Genomic DNA, 18,989 nt, shown 5'->3' with positions numbered 1-18,989 from the left:
TTTGACAAATGACAACCTTTTTCATTGCATTAATGATGTCATGTACCCATCCCTCCACAGTCCAGTGAGCCAGATTCACACAACGAGTTTGAAGTTTCCATTGACGAGCCAGGAGTTGATAAACCACGATTGGAGGTTCCTCTCACGCCCATGGAGAAGGAAAACGCCCTCGTCACCCTGCTGGATCCCACGGCCGTCCCGGACGATGAGATGACGGCAGCGGGTGAGCCCGAGCCATTAGGTGAAGACGAGGAGGAAGAAGTGCTGATCATTACACATGAGATTGAAACCATTCATCACGACGAAACTGGGGAACTCGTGAGAGACTACATCCCGACCCCTCCTGCGGTTCTGGAGCTGGAGACCGACGCTCCCTACATCAGCCTGTCTCCTAACCTGATATCAGAGGAAGACCTGACTCCCATTGATGATGAAAGTAAGAATCCCAGTTTGGATGCTGTCACCCCCACCACACAGACATTATTAACTACAGCTCCCGCTCGAGAGGAAGTGTCCGATGCGGGACTCCCAATCACAACACTTTCAGGCATCACGGGCCAGACGCCCACCGAGCCAATAGAAAATCTTCTAGAAGACGAAGAAGGTAATGCTCTCCCGGATGAGGAAGGCCCTGAACCTTATGACCCCGGCGAGGCTTCGGAAACAGAACATGTTTCAGAGTTGGAAACTGAATTGTTAGAGCCAGAGGGAGAGTCAGTGGTGGAACCTGAACAAATTGAACCAGAGGAAGGGAATTTAGAGGTGTCAGAACCTGAGACAGAAGTAGCTGAAGAGGGAGAAGAAGTAGTCGAAGTTTCAAAGCCAGAGGGAGAAGTAGTTGAAGAGGAAGAACCAGAGGAAGAAGTAGTCGAAGAGGAAGAAGTAGTTGAAGTTTCGGAGCCAGAGGAAGAAGTAGTCGAAGTTTCAGAGCAAGAGGAAGAAGTAGTCGAAGTTTTGGAGCCAGAGGAAGAAGAAGCTGAAGTTTCAGAGCCAGAGGAAGAAGTAGCTGAAGTTTCAGAGCCAGAGGAAGAGTTGGTGGCAGAAAATCAAGACGAGGCAGCAGCTCCAGAAGCAGAAGAAGAGTCTGAACTTGGTGGGGATGTAGATGAGGAACAAGAAGAAGAGCTGGTTGAGCCAGCCGGATCAGAAGAAACAATACCTGAAGTTTCTGAGGAAACAGTATCGGAAGTTTCTGAGGAAATTGTACCTGAAGTTTCTGAACAGGAAGGGGAGGTAGCTGAGGAGGAAGTTGTGGAGATTTCTGAAGTAGAAACAGAAGTTGTCGAAGCTCCAGCGCCAGGTGAAGGTGTGGTTGAAGAGTTGGAACCAGCATCTCAACCAGAACAGGAAGGGCATGGAACCGAAGTGACAGAAACAGGACATGAGGTAGTTGAGACTGCAGAATCAGAGGAGGAGCCAGAGAATGCCTCAGAACCAAGTGAAGAACTGGTGGAGGTTGTAGAGATATCTCCAGAACCAGAACCAGGGGAAGAGTCAGAAGAAGTAGCAGATGTACTACAACCAGATGAGGATGTAGTCGAGGATGTGAAACCAGAGCAGGAAGTAGTTCCAGTACCACAGGAAGAGCCTGAGGACATTTTGGAACCGCAACTTCCCCCAGAGGCCGGAGAAGAGGCAGCTGATGTTTTTAAGGAAGAACAAGAGGAGGTTGTTGAGAATCCCAAGGATGAAACCGACCCAGGGGAAGGCACAGATCTTGTTTTACCCGGGGTTTCAGAAATAGAAGAGGAAGGAGTGGGAGGAGTTGATGTCCCAGAACCAAATTCAGAGGAGGGCGTAGTTGAGATTTCAGAACCAGAACCAGAGGGAGAAGTTACTGAGCCGCCAGCTGAATCAATTAAAATCCTTCACCCACTGGACAGCGCGGACGATCTTCACTTCAGAGAGGATACTTTTCAGATTATTGAAGATAACGAGTTCCTTCCACCAGTTGGACCGAACAATCCCCGGCCAAATGAAGAAGATAACTTAGCCATCTTACCAATAGACATCCAACCTTCTAAAGAAGAATATCCCGTCGTCGATGACTTTTACACGGAGGAGGGTGGTGACGGCGTAGACACACAAGTGGAGAGTGACACTGGTGCCGCCACACCGACAGAAACATCAGAGAGCGATCTACAGTTTGAAACAACCTCTGATATCGCAGGTGAGGAACATGAAATATGTGAATAAAGGCAGTGCATTGACATTTAAGCAGATAGATAAACATCCTGTGACATTAATATTCTATTTTTAGGGCTGTACACATTCTGATCTTGTTTTTTATTTGAAATGCAGCAAACGGAAGCAGTTTGGCGCTGTGTGATACATGCTGTACAAATGTTTAACATTATTTTCTGATTATCTCAAAGACTAAGGAATAAAATGGAAAAATTAGGGATTCAAGCTAAAAATTCAACATGACCCAGTTTGAATTTATTATGTATAAATCACTCAGCAGGCAGATTTTTGTATTTTTGCTCATGACTTCATTTAGCCTTTTTTGCCTGACATTTCAAAGAGTCGACAGCTGCAGACAACCACGACACATCAGAGGGTGCCGAAGTCACAGAAGATGTGCCGGAGGAGACGCAACAAAGTGATTCATCCCCAGAAAGAGACATCAGTGAAACGGCAGCACCGGTTTCAGACTCCTTCCCTACACCTCTGGCAACTTCAATTGATGTGTCCGCACCCAGCCCGACTGTAGACTCTGGCATCTTTGAGGTAGAAGAGCAACCTGTAATCCCCTCTACACCGGAGTCTTCAGAGGACGATCAGACGATTGATTTAGATTGAGGCTGTGAAGGACTTGGCGGTGGAGCTGGACCAAACGGACGTAGCAGCCACAGAGTCAAACGAGCTGCCGGACGAGGGGAGCGGATTCCTACCCGTGGGGGAGGAAGGCACCGCTGTCGGCATCACAGCCCCGCCTCCAGTCAGATACCTGACCACGCCCTCCATGACCACGGCCGGCCAGGGCAGGGAGCTGGTGGTGTTCTTCAGCCTGCGCGTCACCAACATGGACTTCTCTGAGGACCTCTTCAACAAAACATCTCCAGAGTACAGATCGCTGGAGAACACCTTCTTAGACGTGGTGAGTAGGAAAACAAAAAATACATGTCAGTGGTTTCCTAAGAACCGGCACAAAACGAAATTTGATGTAGTATGCACACCAGGCGGCTAGGTGGCAGTGTGAAGCACTACCACACAACACCACCAAGTCGGCGCGCCTGCGTAGAACCTTCCTTCTACTTCTCTCCCTAGTAGCACCAAACCAAAACATGGCGAAGCGAACAACAAAAGCTGACAATTTTGTCTGGACAGACGAGGAGGTGGAGTTATTGCTCCAAACAACCTTAGATCACAAAGGCTTTCACTTTTTTGCCGTCTAAGCGAAAGGCACATCTGATAAAATATTTTGTCGTTTTCACCAGCGAGCGCCTTAAAGAGATCCGATAATCTCACTTTCAATGTTATCAGTGTTTTAAACTAGAGCAGCGTAAGCAGAAGAACAGAATTTTGAATATCTCTAATAGAGCTGAAAAAAGATTCATCGATTAATTGCCAACTATTTAATTATTTCCCAACTACTTTGATAATCAATTAATCGGCTTGAGTCATTTTTTATTTAAAAAAGTTCTCTGATTCCAGCTTGTTAAATGTGAATATGTTCTAGTGTCTTCTCTCCTCTGTGACAGCTAACTGAATATCTTTGAGTTGTGGACAAAACAAGACATTTGAGGATATCATCTTGAGATTGACAAGAGTGACATGACACGGTCATGAACGTATCATAAACCTTATAAACAAGTCATAAACATTTATGACATAACGCTTCTGTCAGACAGTGTCATTTGGTTTTTGTCATGACAAGTTATGGTTAGGGTTCATGTGTCAGGACAGTGTCATGTCACTATTATGTAGTTACCCCACATTTTTCAACATTTTCTGACATTTTATTGACTAAATAAGAAATCCATTCATCCAGAAAATAATCAGCAGATTTGTCAACAATAAAAAATAATCGTTGTAGCCCTAATCTCAAATATATCCGACTATATGTACGACCCACAAAAACCTTATCCTCAACCTAGTTCTTATCGTTTCAATTGAAAAAAAAAGGGTTAAATGTCCTGAAATCCTTTTTTGAGTAATTACTTTTCTAACCTCGGTTTAGAATCGAGACATTTCAAAAAAGTAACTTCCAAGCAAAGCTGACAATTAAGAAGGCAACTGAAAAACCTTGTTTGGTGTTTGGCTTCCCTGTGAATTTCATTATGGCTTGACAGGTAAAACAGAAATTCAAAGTAAATTAATGAACACGAGCAGCTGCTCAGTTCATTTGCGGCTTTGTTATTCCTTCTGAAAGAATTCTCCAGAAGCCCTCAGAGTCACACCTGCGGCCTGTCGTGCTGTGAATTGATATGTGTTGATGTTTTGGATGAATAGAGGCAGGTACAATACAGCCCTCATTTTAGTACGAACAATGACTCGGCTAAATTAATCAGGGAGGGAGAATATGCCGTGGGGATATAGTTGTAAACAAAAAAAGACATGACACAGCTGCGATTTCTCGTTGTTCTTCGTGAGAGAAATACTAACATAATGTAGATGGTTTAACAGGCCACCAAAATCAGTTTAACCTTTAAGAAATGTGTCGTCTAAAGACAGTAAAAGCTGTGTTTTTGTTACAGTTGATACTCACTAACTTTCAACATCCTTCGGTCAAAATTGTAGATCAAGTAATGTCTCAAGAAAGAGCTTTTATCCGCATAAATACCCTGTGGGATGCTCACATAAACACTCCTTTTTACTTCAGTTTTTATGGCTCAACGCCGGAGACAGCGGTGGCAGGAGACATTATGTTTTCGGGTTGTTTGTCCATCTGTCCGTCCCTTTCTTGTGAACACAATATCCCTGAAGGGAATCTCCTCACATTTGGCACAAACGTCCACTTGATTTTAAGGATGAACTGATTACATTTTGCTGGTCAAAGGGTCACTATGGCTTCACAAAATGCGTTTTTGGGCCATAACTCAAGAATTCCTATGGTAATTGTGACAACATTTCACACAAAATGTGACATTCGTCCAGTATTAAGCGAGATCGCTCCAGTCGGCCGTGGCGAAACATGCTACAACGTAAGTTGCAATTGTGCAGCTTGTATTTACCTTCACAAAAGTGCTTGTTTTGCCGCTGACAGGCTCAGATTAATATTCTAAGTGTCTGACAACATTATGGAAAGGATTTCTAAGGAGGTCAACCTTTCTGTTAAAGAGTAAGATCCTTTTTTTAAACATAAAAACATCTGCGATAATTGCGTTCGCTAAACCCACCAGACTCCATGTAAATAAACAGTAATTTTAGCATCTTAAAATACACTTCATTCAAAGCCGACAAAAAAAATGAAACTATGAAAAGTTTTTTTTTTCTTTTTTTGGGGTCGTCTGTCCACTTTTCCAACCATCACAACTCTAGCTTTGGTTCAAATGAACACATAGTTTACCAATTTACATGTGAAAATATGTTGGCTCTATACACTCTAAAACTACTGTTTTTTAAATGGAGTCTGGTGGGTTTAGCGTTAGCGACTTCAGAGCTGTTTCTGGTTAAACAGAAAGGTCTTAAAGAGGTTTTAAAGGTCTATCTCTGAAGGGATCCTTTCCATAATGTTGTCAGACACTTAGAATAATAATCTGGGCCTGTCAGCGGAATACTGGACCAATGTCAAAAATTGTTGTTCCCATCAGTCACTTTCCATGTTGAAAAAAACAGTAGTTACTGGTGGTGGAGGAATACAACCGTGAGGCGGTAATTCTAGTTATTAACTCTTGTGAATGCGTCTCTGATTCCCTAAACAAGTTTAAATCCCTTCAATTAGCAGCCAGGCAGAAGTTTAATTTAGATGCCCTTTCGGCTGCCTGCACTCAGCTGGTTTTAAGAGTTTTTTTTTTTTTTTTTTTAATTCACACATCCATTTCAGTCCCCTCAAGATGAATTTCAATACCTTTTCTGATTAACCTTTGATCTAGCGCCATCATCATTGTGCAGAACTTTGGTTTAAAATTGGTTTAATTGATTAATGACATACACCAGCTTCAGCTGTACTTTGTGTTTCATGCTAATCGGTCGATTTAAGCATGCTAACTCACTAAACTGAGATGGTGAACATGCTAAACATATCTGCAAAACATCAGCATGTTAGCATCATCGATGACTACACATAGTAATCAGTTTTTTGCACATATTTTGAAAAAGACAATATGCTGACTAAGCTGTTTACATTGCTAATGAAAGTGAATACTCCACTTATATTCCTGTTTACATAGACTTGCAAAATAGGATTTTTTCAAAGTTTTCCAGCAGTGGTGGACTTATTGGAATTGAACACAGCGTCCCTCTTTCATTCCTTCAACCAGCTACTTGATAAGGCCGCTGTTGCGATGTGTGCTCATATCCAAAAACCTGTTGATATTCAAGTCTTTGATCAAGTTTAAAAGTAGCTGTGTTTCTCCTTCTTTTCCTTTTACCATGCATCTCTATAGTACAGGCATTATGCAACATGACCCCACACAAATTGCAACAGAAACTCTATTATCTGATCTAGTTTCATAAAAGTCTTTCTCCCATCCAGGAATGCTGTGTGCACTAGCCAGACCTTACTCCGCAGCGCTGTGGAGGAAGGTCTGGCAAAGCAAGACTAATTCATCCGCAAACCGTTGGCACTGGGAAGTTCCCAGTGCTTGCCATTAGATGTTACAGGAATTTCCCAGGTGTGGATATTAAACAGGCCGAGGAAGATCATGCACGGGCAGCATTACTTCACTCGATTAATAAATAACACATTTTTCCAAGGTCAGTGTTCCTCTGAGCCTCAGCACATGTTTTAAACATGGTTATAGCACTGGAAAGAATCCAACTAAATGAAAGTCAATGTGTAGTCTTGTCTCACTGATTAATCTACACATTTATCCTGCGTTCAGCTGTCGATGGGGAACAAATGAAGAAGCACATGCATGAACCTCAGAGTAGTTAGTACAAATTAAGATGAAGAGCTGTTAGCTGCAAAGCTATAGGAGGAGCCTGTACATGTGTTACTTTATACAGCTGCAAAGATGAATCAATTAGCTGTCAACTTTTGAATTAATCGGCAACTATTTTGATAATCGATTAATTGGTTTGAGTCATTTCTTTATGAAAAAAGTCAAAAATATCTGATTCCAGCTTGTTAAATGTGAATATGTTGTAGTTTATTCTCTCTGTGACAGTAAACTGAATGTATTTGAGTTGTGGACAAAACAAGACATTTGAGGACATCATCTTGGGATTTTGGGAAACACTGATCCACATTTTTCACCTTTTCTAGAGAATAATCAACAGATTAATCAACAGTGAAAATAATCCTCAGTTGCAGCCCTGAAGTACAGTATTTGTTTTTGAAGCAGGAAAAATGTGTGTTTGTTACCAGTATCTCAGTTTAATGTAACATCTGTCCAGGGGCCACAGATGAAATGTAGCCTTTTGGCCCAATCCTGGCATATTTACAGCACTGTTCATTAATATGTGCTGTCCCTGTTAAACAAATAATACAAAATAAATAAGTTAGAGCTTATAGTAGATTCTCTGCCAGAACTCGATCAAGCTATAATTTCGGCAGACCTTATAGTCTGTGTAATGTCATGAAAAATGTATGCGCTGTGTAAGTAATTAATTAAGTAATAATAGTGCATAGTTTCTGTCTCCCCCGTGAGGAATTGTAAGTAATGACAAGACAACTGTCGGCGCGTCCACATGATGCAAGCCTTCCGTGATCACGTTACAATATTTGTTTCCACGTTTACCGTGTGTGTGGCGTGGTGGGCGCTACGACTGCCATCTCATTGTGCAACCATGTGTTACATAATGACAATAACGCTGAAACCTTGAGATGAAGTGAAGGCGAATAATGCGAGGACATTTCTCAGGTCCATCCATTTTCCCTCTATGCGGACACGATATAAAAGGCGGGGGAGGAAATGACGAGGCTTACACAACAGCCACTTACCACAGAAAGAAGCAAACGTTCAAAAGTGTTTGAAACAAAACTAATGCGCTTAGGTTCCCTTATTAAATGACTCATGTACAGCCTAATGTACAGCTGGCTAATGCAAACCCAGGCAGGAAGCAGGAACAAGTGCTCACTGAAGGGTTCGATGACCAGGATGTGAATCATATGTTATGGCAGGGGTGTCAAACTCACTCTCAGTAAGGGCCACTCTGGAAAATATCCAAATATCTTTGACTGTATTACTGCATGTTGCTTTTTTTTTTTTCGCTTTTTGGTGACTTTTGTTGCATTTTTGGCGACATAAAGCCCTACAAAAGTCTGCGGAAAAGTTCCTTAGCCATCACAGAGTTTAGCAAATCAAGCAAAACAAAGATTTTTTTAATTTATTTTTTTAAAGTAGGCTAACACACAGATGACTCACAGCAACCTGTTTCTCAGTCTGAATATGAGAACTCTTTGGTTCTGGGGGATTTTCTGAGTGTCAAAGTCGGCAAATCTGTCAAATTTTGCGTTGAGCGTTGCGTAATTGCAGTTTGAAAAATACTTTCCTGTCTTTTTGGGTTTGGCGCACAACTATTCAATTCAATTCAATTCAATTTTATTTATAGTATCAAATCATAACATAAGTTATCTCGAGACACTTTACAGATAGAGTAGGTCTAGACCACACTCTATAATTTACAAAGCCCCAACAATTCCAACAATTCCAGTAATTCCCTCAAGAGCAAGCAGTGCGACAGTGGCGAGGAAAAACTCCCTCTTGGGAAGAAACCTCGGACAGACCCAGGCTCTTGGTAGGCGGTGTCTGACGAGCCGGTTGGGGGTGTGATGAACAGTGGCGATAGTAGTCACATTAATAATGGAACAGTGACTGGATGTAGCGGGAAGCTGCAGGGTTCAGCAGGACGCAGCATGACATTGCAGGGCATCGCTGAGCTCAGCAGGGAGTGCAGCAGGACCACGGCGACAGCTGCAACCAGGGTCTTGGTGCCAACGTTCTCCAAGGAAATACGCTGGGGGAAAAAAAAAGCATAAGGACTCCGGGGAGTAAACTCCCCAGAAGCTAGGATTAGTAACAAGCATTTCTGGGACGGGCTGCACACAAATAGTAATAGTAATAGTAACAGTAATAGAAACAGTAACAGTAATAGAAACAGTAATAGAAAGGGAGAGGAGAGAGCAGCTCAGTGTGTCAAAGGAAGGAAGTCCCCCGGCAGTCTAGGACTATAACAGCGTAACTATAACAGGTAACTAAGAGAGACAGGTCATAAGGAGAGGTAGCTTTTTCGGGCTTAGAACTCTCCCCCTGCCGGATCTGGCTTGGCTGGCCTGCCTCCCTCTACTTTGTTATGTATTATTAATCTAACAATTATGAAGAGAAGCAGTTGGGCCAGTTAGGTGAACACTGCAACTCCTCACTCCCTAACTATAAGCTTTATCAAATAGGAGAGTTTTAAGTTCATTCTTGAATGAGGTGACAGTTTCTGCCCCCCGAACCCAGATCGGGAGCTGGTTCCATAGGAGAGGAGCCTGATAACTGAAGGCTCTTGCTCCCATTCTACTTTTAGAGACTCTAGGTACCACCAGTAACTCTGCATTCTGGGAGCGCAGTGCTCTAGTAGGACAATAGGGTATTAGGAGCTCTTCTAGATATGATGGTGCTAGACCATTTAGAGCTTTGTAGGTCAAGAGAAGGACTTTAAACTCAATCCTGGATTCAACAGGAAGCCAATGCAGAGAAGCTAATACAGGAGAAATATGATCTCTTTTCTTAGTTCTTGTGAGAACACGCGCTGCAGCATTCTGGATCAGCTGGAGAGTCTTAAGAGACTTATTTGAGCAACCTGACAGTAGGGAATTACAATAGTCCAGCCTGGAAGTAACAAATGCATGGACTAGTTTTTCAGCGTCGTTTTGAGACAGGATATTCCTAATTTTGGCAATGTTACGAAGATGAAAAAAGGCTGTTCTTGAGGTTTGTTTTAGATTGTACTAGATTAAATCTATTGTGAACCTAAATTGATTAAAACCTGCGTTAGGTTTGCATTAGCCAGCTGTACATTAGGCTGAGTCATTTAATAAGGTAACCTAAGTGCATTAGTTTTATTGAACACAGCCTTGTGTTTGCTTTTTTCTGTGGTAAGTGGCCGTTGTGTAAGCCTCATCATTTCCTCCCCCGCCTTTTATTTCGTGTCCGCATAACAGGAAAATGGATGGACCTGAGAAATGTCCTCGCATTATTCGCCTTCACTTCATTTCAAGGTTTCAGCGTTATTGCATCATGGTTGCAATGAGATGGCAGTCGTAGCACCCACCACGCCACACACACAGTAAACGTAGAAACAAATATTCAGATAGTTCAAAATGATCTTTTTTTAGCGCTCTCCAACTAGGAAAAGCCACACCAATGGTTATCCGTGTTTGTCTTTTCCGTCGGCCACTTTCTCTTTTGGGATTTCATTACGTAATAACCCTCTAAAATGATGTGAAAAAGAGACGCAAAACTACATCAATGGGACGCAAACCGACTATAGAGAGACGCCACATGACCACAGAGACCCAAAACAACCCCAAAGGAAACGAATGATAAAACAAGAGACACAACACGACTACAAAGAGGTTAAAAAATCCCACAAATAAACACTTAATGTATGGTAGGAATTGATTTTTTTCTTGAAGAAGGACGCCTAAACCCCCCCGCCAGATACGCTCACCTAAGTCTTCCACAAAGCCAGGGAAAACACTGGCTCTGTATCGACTCATTTGGCAATGGCTTGAATGTAAGTGACGTTCATTAACGTAAAATAATTACGTACTAAAGCTTTAAGAAGCGTTTTAGTTGTTAGTTGTCTCTCTCTCTCTCTCTCTCTCTCTCTCTGTGTCCTGGGGTCTGCTGCCGTTTACCACTGTGAAAGAATTTAAGACTGAAACAACACAGTAATTATCACATAAATACAATATATTGGCTCAGGACTATAAATTGTTCCAAATCCTTAAGAGACCCAAATTGCTGAGTTTCGTTGACTGCATCAATAGAGGTATTTACGCTCGGCCAAATGGGAATCCGTGAATTTGTGTTTAATTGTGTGCTGTGCAGAGATGCAGCGAGGCTTTTGGAGTGTTTAACTGGATTTTGAAAGATCCTAATTTGTTGTTGCGGTATCTAGTTTGCGGTGATGACCTTGACAGAAGACATAAAGTGAAAGACGAGTGAAACAAAGTGACGCCGCCATCAATCGGGAGCAGTGTAACTGCATCTCCTCAGTAAACAGCATAATGACATCAGTGGCAGTCGCTGCCAGAGCTGGTTCTAAAAGTATTTATCTTTTCCAGACGCGCACGCATGCACACAGACAGACAGACACAGACACACACACACACACAGACACACAAATACACACACACAAGCACACACAGAACACACACACACACACACACACACATACACACACAGACACAAACACACACACACACACACACAGACAGACACAAACACACACAGACACACACACACACACACACACACAAAGACATACACACACACATATATACACACACACACACACACACACACACACTGCGTTCATGCTGAAATGACCATAAACATTTGTGAAGGGTAAGAAAAAAAGGAGGAGTATGAGAGCGTGCTAGCCAGTCAGAAGCAGAGTATGAGGGTGTGTCCTGACAGTACCTAGGTAAGGACTACTAGCCAGTCAGAAGCAGAGTATGAGGGTGTGTCCTGACAGTACCTAGGTAAGGACTACTAGCCAGTCAGAAGCAGAGTATGAGGGTGTGTCCTGACAGTACCTAGGTAAGGACTACTAGCCAGTCAGAAGCAGAGTATGAGGGCGTGCCCTGACAGTACCTAGGTAAGGACTACTAGCCAGTCAGAAGCAGAGTATGAGGGCGTGCCATGCTAGCAGCTAGGCGAGCATTATAACGTGTGTTACAAAGTGACCACGTCTATCTCTGAAGTAAAGGCTGGACTACAATAGAGCTGTTTGGAGCAGTTGGTGAACAGGGTTTTCTTTTGGAGATGGTAAGTCCCTTTGGGGGGGACTTTGGGCTTTTTCACTTTGTAAACCTATAATGTGCACAAAAAGATATATAACACAATAAAGGGAAGGGAAAAAGCCCAAAAAGCATAATATGAGCACTTTAATTCAAGTCAGGGTAATGCCAGAACTACTTGCTACTACAACAAGTTGGAAAACTAATACATATATTGTTTAGAAACATACTTCAGGCATTCACATGAGATTTACTGATGTAATACAGAATCAGATTGTATATATAAATTTGCGCCATAAAAAAAAAGATTTATTGACTGCTTTGTAGCAACAGAGGAAGCCTCGACTTATTTATGACTTCAGCTCGTTTTGACAAAAGAGATGAAGTGGAATTTATGATGAGACAATTTAATCGCCCCCTAAACTGCATTTTCAGGTTTTCTTTCTTCCCTTTTTTTCTGTTACTCAATGCAGCAGTTTAGTTTTTGCAAGGAGTCTTTTTAGTTTTTGGAAAACGGTGTAATTTTCTCCTATTTTCTTACTTGTGTTAATGAATTCTGCAACTTCTCATGTATAAAGGGCTTCTCACAGGGGTGTAGCACAAAATTCTGGGCCCTGTAGAAAGGCATTTTCTATGGGGCCCTCCCCGCATCCACAGCTATTCATTCTAGCATCTTTTTGGGCCCTGGGTACTAGTGGCAATCTTAGTCTTTCCTAACCACGGGCTGTTATTGTTGATGGCTAAAGTTAGCTAAATTAGCATAGTCATATTTATGGACGTTCCCCAATAAATCCAGTCTTGTGCCGATGCTCTGACAAGCAGAAGCCCTGATGTCTGCGTCCTGATAATGGTTTAGAAAACCGTTTTATATTTTAAGGAACTTCAGAAGAATTGGTCTCTTGTTCATTGATTTGCTCGACGCGTCACTCGCGTAGGGAAAAGTTCAACACAATTCAACTCTTGCAGCGGGCGTGTGACGAGCACGAACGCGACAGTTTCACGGGATTGTGCCCGCTTGTTGTGTCGCCTGTCAATACTCAATACTATGGAATCGCAGTGAATGAAAATCGCAATACCAATCCAATCAGACCCCATGTATCGTGAAAGAATCGAATTGGGACAAAAGCATATCGTCCCAGTCCTATAAAATTAACTGTCAAATGTTTAACAGCGTCTTCTCACAAACGGTCCGTTTCAAAATAGTCTATATCAACGACATTTCATTTCCAGGATTGCTACGGTGCCGCTGGAAATTCGTATGTCTTTCATTTTCTGCCAGATGTCCGTCACCTTCCTCTTTCTTTGTGTTGGCGTTCTAACCTCCGGTGGATTTGTGAGGACTATGGTTAACTGCTCCTCAGATCTCTGCAGGGTAAATCCAGACAGCTAGCTAGACTATCTGTCCAATCTGAGTTTTCTGTTGTACGACTAAAACTACTTTTGAACGTCCACATGTTCCACCAAAACAAGTTCCTTCCTGAGACTATTTACCAGAGGCACCGTGGCTCCGTCCGGCGCTTAGCACCACCCAAGACGATTGTGATTGGTTTAAAGAAATGCCAATAAACCAGAGCATGATTTTCTCTCATCCAGGAATGCTGTGTGGACTAGCCAGACCTTCCTCCGCAGTGCTGTGGAGGAACGTCTGGTAATGCGAGACTAGTTTCAAAACGACAGAAATGGACGCCAAAGTGATGATCCTCTCTGTGCTCCTGCCTCCAGCTGATGCCGTTCCTGCAGGCGAACCTGACGGGCTTCAAGAAACTGGAGATTCTTAACTTCAGGAAGGGCAGCGTGGTCGTCAACAGCAAGATGAAGTTCGCCAAGTCGGTGCCGTACAACATCACCAGCGCCGTGCACTGCGCCCTGGAGGAGTTCTGCATCACCGCCTACCAGAACCTGCACATCCAGATCGACACACACTCTCTGGATGTTGAACCAGGTACAAATACACATTTGGTTATAAGTGGCTATCTGTGGTCCGGTTGGCTCAGTTGGTAGAGCAGGCGCACATATACATACATGGGTCAGTGGACCGCTAACGTTAGACCCAGCCCGCTGTTCAGCTCATTCTCTGTAACCGATGCAGCATGAAAAGGGGAACCAGATGAACCTATCTTGCTAACTCCGCTTTAACGCACCCTCCCCCTCTCGCCACATCGTTCACAGAAAATGAGCAGACCCGTGCCCCCACTTCTAGCCCTGCCACTACTTATTGCATACAATCATATCTTTATTATTCAACAATATGGGGAAAAAAAACCTTCCTCAAGTTCCTCATTAATTTTACAGCTGCAGTACAGAGATGTGCTTTATGATATCTGTTTGCGTCAGCACATAAACCAGCATCTCATAATAAGTCCTTGTTGTATTGGCGCTCCTTCTTTGTACTTATATGAGATTTGTATTGTAATATTGGCCACGGATGAGATGCAGGCAGAGAGCACAGATCACAAACACATTCAAATAGACTCAGTAATGAGGTCTATATGTCAAATCTGCCAGTGGGATTGTACAGAACATTACCGGGCTGGAATAATAACACTGAAGATGGGAAGTGAGCAGCGAAGAGAAGTGCTGCTGCAACATGTTTTTCCTCAGAGGCGGCGGGTTGGGGATCATGTTTTTTGCAGAAAGTCAACTTGTGTCGTATAATTGGCCGGTGGCGATAAAATACACTCAGTGCTGTTATATGCACTCACTTGTACTGTACGTGCCTCATACATCTACTCATATGAGTGTATTTAAACCAACAAAATAAGAATACTCCATTAAAAGTCCATCATTCGAGTATATTGAGAAATAATTAACTTAGATGAGCACAATGTCACCTTTAGAGTGTTTTATTGTTAAAGGGATACTTGCAGATATTCAACCAACTTTGTATCATAATAATGTCGGTAATATGTGTAAATGACCTATGTTAAACTTCCCTTGGTGCCCACATGTCCCTACTCACAGGCCAGCAGAAAAAAACTACTAAGTGACGCGTTTGAAACTTGGCACTTGGAGGTTTGCTGCTGGGCCTGTTGCTAGAACTACAGATTGTCCTTCCACATATGAACACAGATAGTATAAAAGCCAGGGGTTTTCCTGCATAGAGGAATGTTTCAGGTTTTAGCCAGCCCCAAAGGAAAATCACTGCGCCAAAATGATAAGAATTGAGAGAAAAAATCAAAAATCAAATCCTCTCCGACTGTGTTTAATAATCTCAGTTTTACCGTCCAGCTGTGCCGGACTCTCCCGGGGATTTTAACGGTAGTATTTTAATATTAATATTATTTTTTTAAGCAGTTTTGTTGATTGGGGTTTCATTTACTCAAGCATAATATACATTTTTGTTTATCAAATTGTCAGAACAGACAAATGCATATAGCCATTTGGTCCATTTTAACCGAATCCTTGAACATTTCGACGGATAGTCCGGTTGGTTTGGGGTGATGAGAAAGCTCATTCAAACTCTAAATTAGAACAAACTAAATAAAAAAAACGTGGGTTTCTGTCCGCGTCCAAGCGCACTACAGTTTAGTTCACTTTAGGTGAGAACGGCATCCAACCACGACATAGGAAGTGAACCAAACAACAGTGCATTCACTAGTTTTGTTTTATTTGCTATTCAAATTAATTCAACCTTGCTCACAGTTTACAGATGTATATGATTTAAAGGATGACAACTTTTAAATCCATAACTCATTATGACCGTTCCTTGCTTGTTGGTGCAGGGGGCAGTACATAACCAGCAGAGGTATGCAATACATTTGACTAGATACATGTGGATCTATGTATGTGTGATTTACAGTGACATGCTGATCACACATCATGGCATCACATGGCGGACATTTCATCCAAACGTGCAGATTGTATCTGACGTCTAGTCTCGGAAGCCGTCCACGCCTGAGGCTAAATCTTCCATTTCAATGCAGACCAGAAGCTAAGGATCTCATTAAAATCAAACACTCCACAGCACCTCCTGGAGAGAGGAGGGGAGGAGCAGGGACACACTTCATGAATACTAATGTTTTCCCCTTCTTCTTCTTCTTCTTCTTCTCTCCCTCGCAGCTGATCAGGCCGATCCCTGCAAGTTCCTGGCCTGCGATGAGTTCTCTCGCTGCGTGGTGAACGGCCGGACGAAGGAGGCTCGGTGTCTGTGCGAGCCGGGCTTCCTGTCGGTGGACGGCCTGCCCTGTCAGAGTCTGTGTGTCCTGCAGCCCGACTACTGCCAAGGAGGCGACTGTCACATTCTCCCTGGACACGGAGCCGTGTGCAGGTAAATAAGTACACACACAGGGATCGTTAGGACATTGGGTTTTGATGCGACACGACATAAGATTGCTCCAAAAACAGCCATAGGAAAATAGTCGCTTCCAACCAGAGATGGGGACTCGAGTCTGAGACTCGGACTCGAGTCGCACTTAAGTCGCACAAACCGCTGACTTCAGACTTGGACTCGACCCAAAAGACTTCAGACTTGAATTGCGACTCGACCCAAAAGACTTCAGACTTGAATTGCGACTCGACCCAAAAGACTTCAGACTTGACTTGCGACTCGACCCAAAAGTCCGACTTGACTCGGACTTGAACTTCGAGACTCGTCAACAACCTGTTTTCATCCAATTATTGCTTTTTAAATCTAAATGTATTCATGTACTGTATTTCTATTTTCTTTTATTGGCGCATATACGGGGAAACGTATGACGAGCTGTTTATTCCCTGCCCTTTGCCATATTGTGCAACGTAAAGCATCCGCCTATGTGCGCGCACTCACATATAAAAAAAATGACTTCATCAGGCATCTCCAAACGCACCCAGATAGGTCAGTCACTCACACACTAATGTGAAAAGAGACGTTACATTTAGCATATATCGTCACAGGTACACTTACACCACTTACATTTCTATGTACTTTGTTTCTTTTAGGATTCTACATGTCATTTTTATAGATTTATTTATGCAAATTTTTCAGTATAACCACATAAAGACAAGCACATACAAAAGGCAAAGTAAGACAAGAATCTTCTTCTAACTAGGCAGCCGACCGCTAAGTGTCACTAGCGCCAAGTCCTGATTGGCCAACATTTAAATGAAATCATTCAACAAGCATTCTCCCCATTCGGGTACGTGGGTTGTTATATTTACTTGCCCAACGTGGCGTTTTACTTGCCCCAGACCATGGGACAACCCTTATTGCATTCAACTTCCACATGCTTGATGTATAAATACACAATCGTTACCTAACATGTTCACAATAACAACTTCATAAGGTCATTATTGTGTTTACAGCTGCAGCAAAAATCAATTAATGATGCTTTATTAATCTTGTAACTTAAAGGCAGCTGCTGCAAAATGGAACAATAACGGAATAAATAATGGACAGCCTGCTAAAAAAAGATAGCTACGTTACGTATTGTTTGTATGTTTATTAGTTAACGGCCGTAACACTCTGATGAACCTAAGAGACGTCTTCTGTTTCTACAGCCAATAGAGAAGTCAGATGGTAAAGTCAGCTATAAACCATAGAAATAAAATGATCCATAATCCAGTTTATTTTTACATTACAAACGAAATGGCACAGTTTTAGATGGCGCCTCAACGACCGCCCAAAAGCACGTTAACGTTATACGGTGGAGCGAGGAAGAGAGAGCCTGTATGCGATCAGGGAAGGCTTGTATCATGTGGGCACGCAGACAGTTTTGTTGTCATTACTTAGAATTCCTCATGGGGGCGGCAGGAACTACGCACTATAGCTTTAACCTGAAGCTAGCACACAATGGATCAGGTTAATGAATTCTGTCCTAAAAGTGTGATTAGCATTGATAAACAGCTGAGAGATTTACAGTCTCAGTTTAAAAATGTCGGCCCATTCATCAAAAAGCTCACATTGCTCAAAAGCTTAATTAAGCCTGTGGTTCATTAACTGTGTGTCGGTTCACACGCAGACGTTTATGTCCTCGGGAGATTTTATTAAATTATGAAGCTAACTAAAAAGTTATTGCCGGGACTGTTAATAAACGGGAGCTTTAACTCTTGTAAAACTGAGACTGTTTTAAGTTTAGCTGACAGGGTGACCTGATAGTTTGTAACACTTTATCCTTTACCAGAATAGATATATTTTATTCTATATTTTCTCTATCGTAAACAAATCCCTCAAGTCCTTCTCTCAATGATTAATTGACAAAATAATTAGCGGACTTATCGATGACATTGAAAATGTTTTTGTGTGTTTGAGTTACGCCGTGGCTTTTGGAGGAGCCCTATTTTTTGGGGGGTGGGGGTACTGCACACATGCGCATACATGGATGTGTCATGGAAAAATTTATTATCAGTACATTTCAATTCACACGGAGAATGTTTAGCCTGGGACAACAAAGAAATGGTATTCACCGCTGCCATCTTTTTCATTGAGGATGTGTCTTTGCTTCATTTTTTGTGTGTCTTTTTGTTTACACTGAATTTAGCTTTGAGTTCAGTGTGAACACATTTAGAGTTCAGCAGAAAAACTTACTAGTGTTATGAGGTTTGTGGTGCTTTGCTATTTTCTCAGATTTTTGTTTGCCTTCTACGTTTACACTCACATACAGACTAATCAATGGCCATAAGTCAGTGGAATACTCTCCCCACACACCTTATTACATGTACAAATCCTCAAAACTTTTCGAGTTTGACAAAAAAATGGTTACTGTCACAACAACATTGTACACATTTATGAAGTGCCTGTGTGTGTTTGTATTGGAAGAGGTAAGGATTTTGACTTTGTGACTTTGTTGGGAAGTGGAAGGGGGGGGGGGTTGGTTTTAGGAAGGAGGAACAATTGAGCATCTGATAGTTTTTATTGTAAATTAGGTGTGACTGTGGTTGTAAAATTGTATATTTTGATGTTTTGTATTTTATTGTTTTATTGACCTGCCAAGGGACTACGGGCGGAAAC

The 18,989-nt window shown here is 42.3% G+C and overlaps 1 protein-coding gene across 1 annotated transcript in view; it reads left to right on the top strand.

Moving 5' to 3' along the window:
• Window positions 1-18,989, top strand: part of LOC120547302 (interphotoreceptor matrix proteoglycan 1-like) — a 76,826-nt gene that overhangs the window by 49,492 nt on the left and 8,345 nt on the right. The window contains 5 exon segments of the mRNA XM_039782847.1: window positions 61-2,170; window positions 2,525-2,787; window positions 2,789-3,100; window positions 13,787-14,006; window positions 16,124-16,331. Coding sequence (XP_039638781.1) covers window positions 61-2,170; window positions 2,525-2,787; window positions 2,789-3,100; window positions 13,787-14,006; window positions 16,124-16,331 — 3,113 coding nt within the window.

This window comes from Perca fluviatilis, chromosome 18 (genome assembly GCF_010015445.1).
Source record: "Perca fluviatilis chromosome 18, GENO_Pfluv_1.0, whole genome shotgun sequence".
Classification (NCBI taxonomy): domain Eukaryota; kingdom Metazoa; phylum Chordata; class Actinopteri; order Perciformes; family Percidae; genus Perca; species Perca fluviatilis.
Note: the sequence above shows the minus strand (reverse complement) of the source record. Positions and strands in the feature narration are given on the sequence as shown.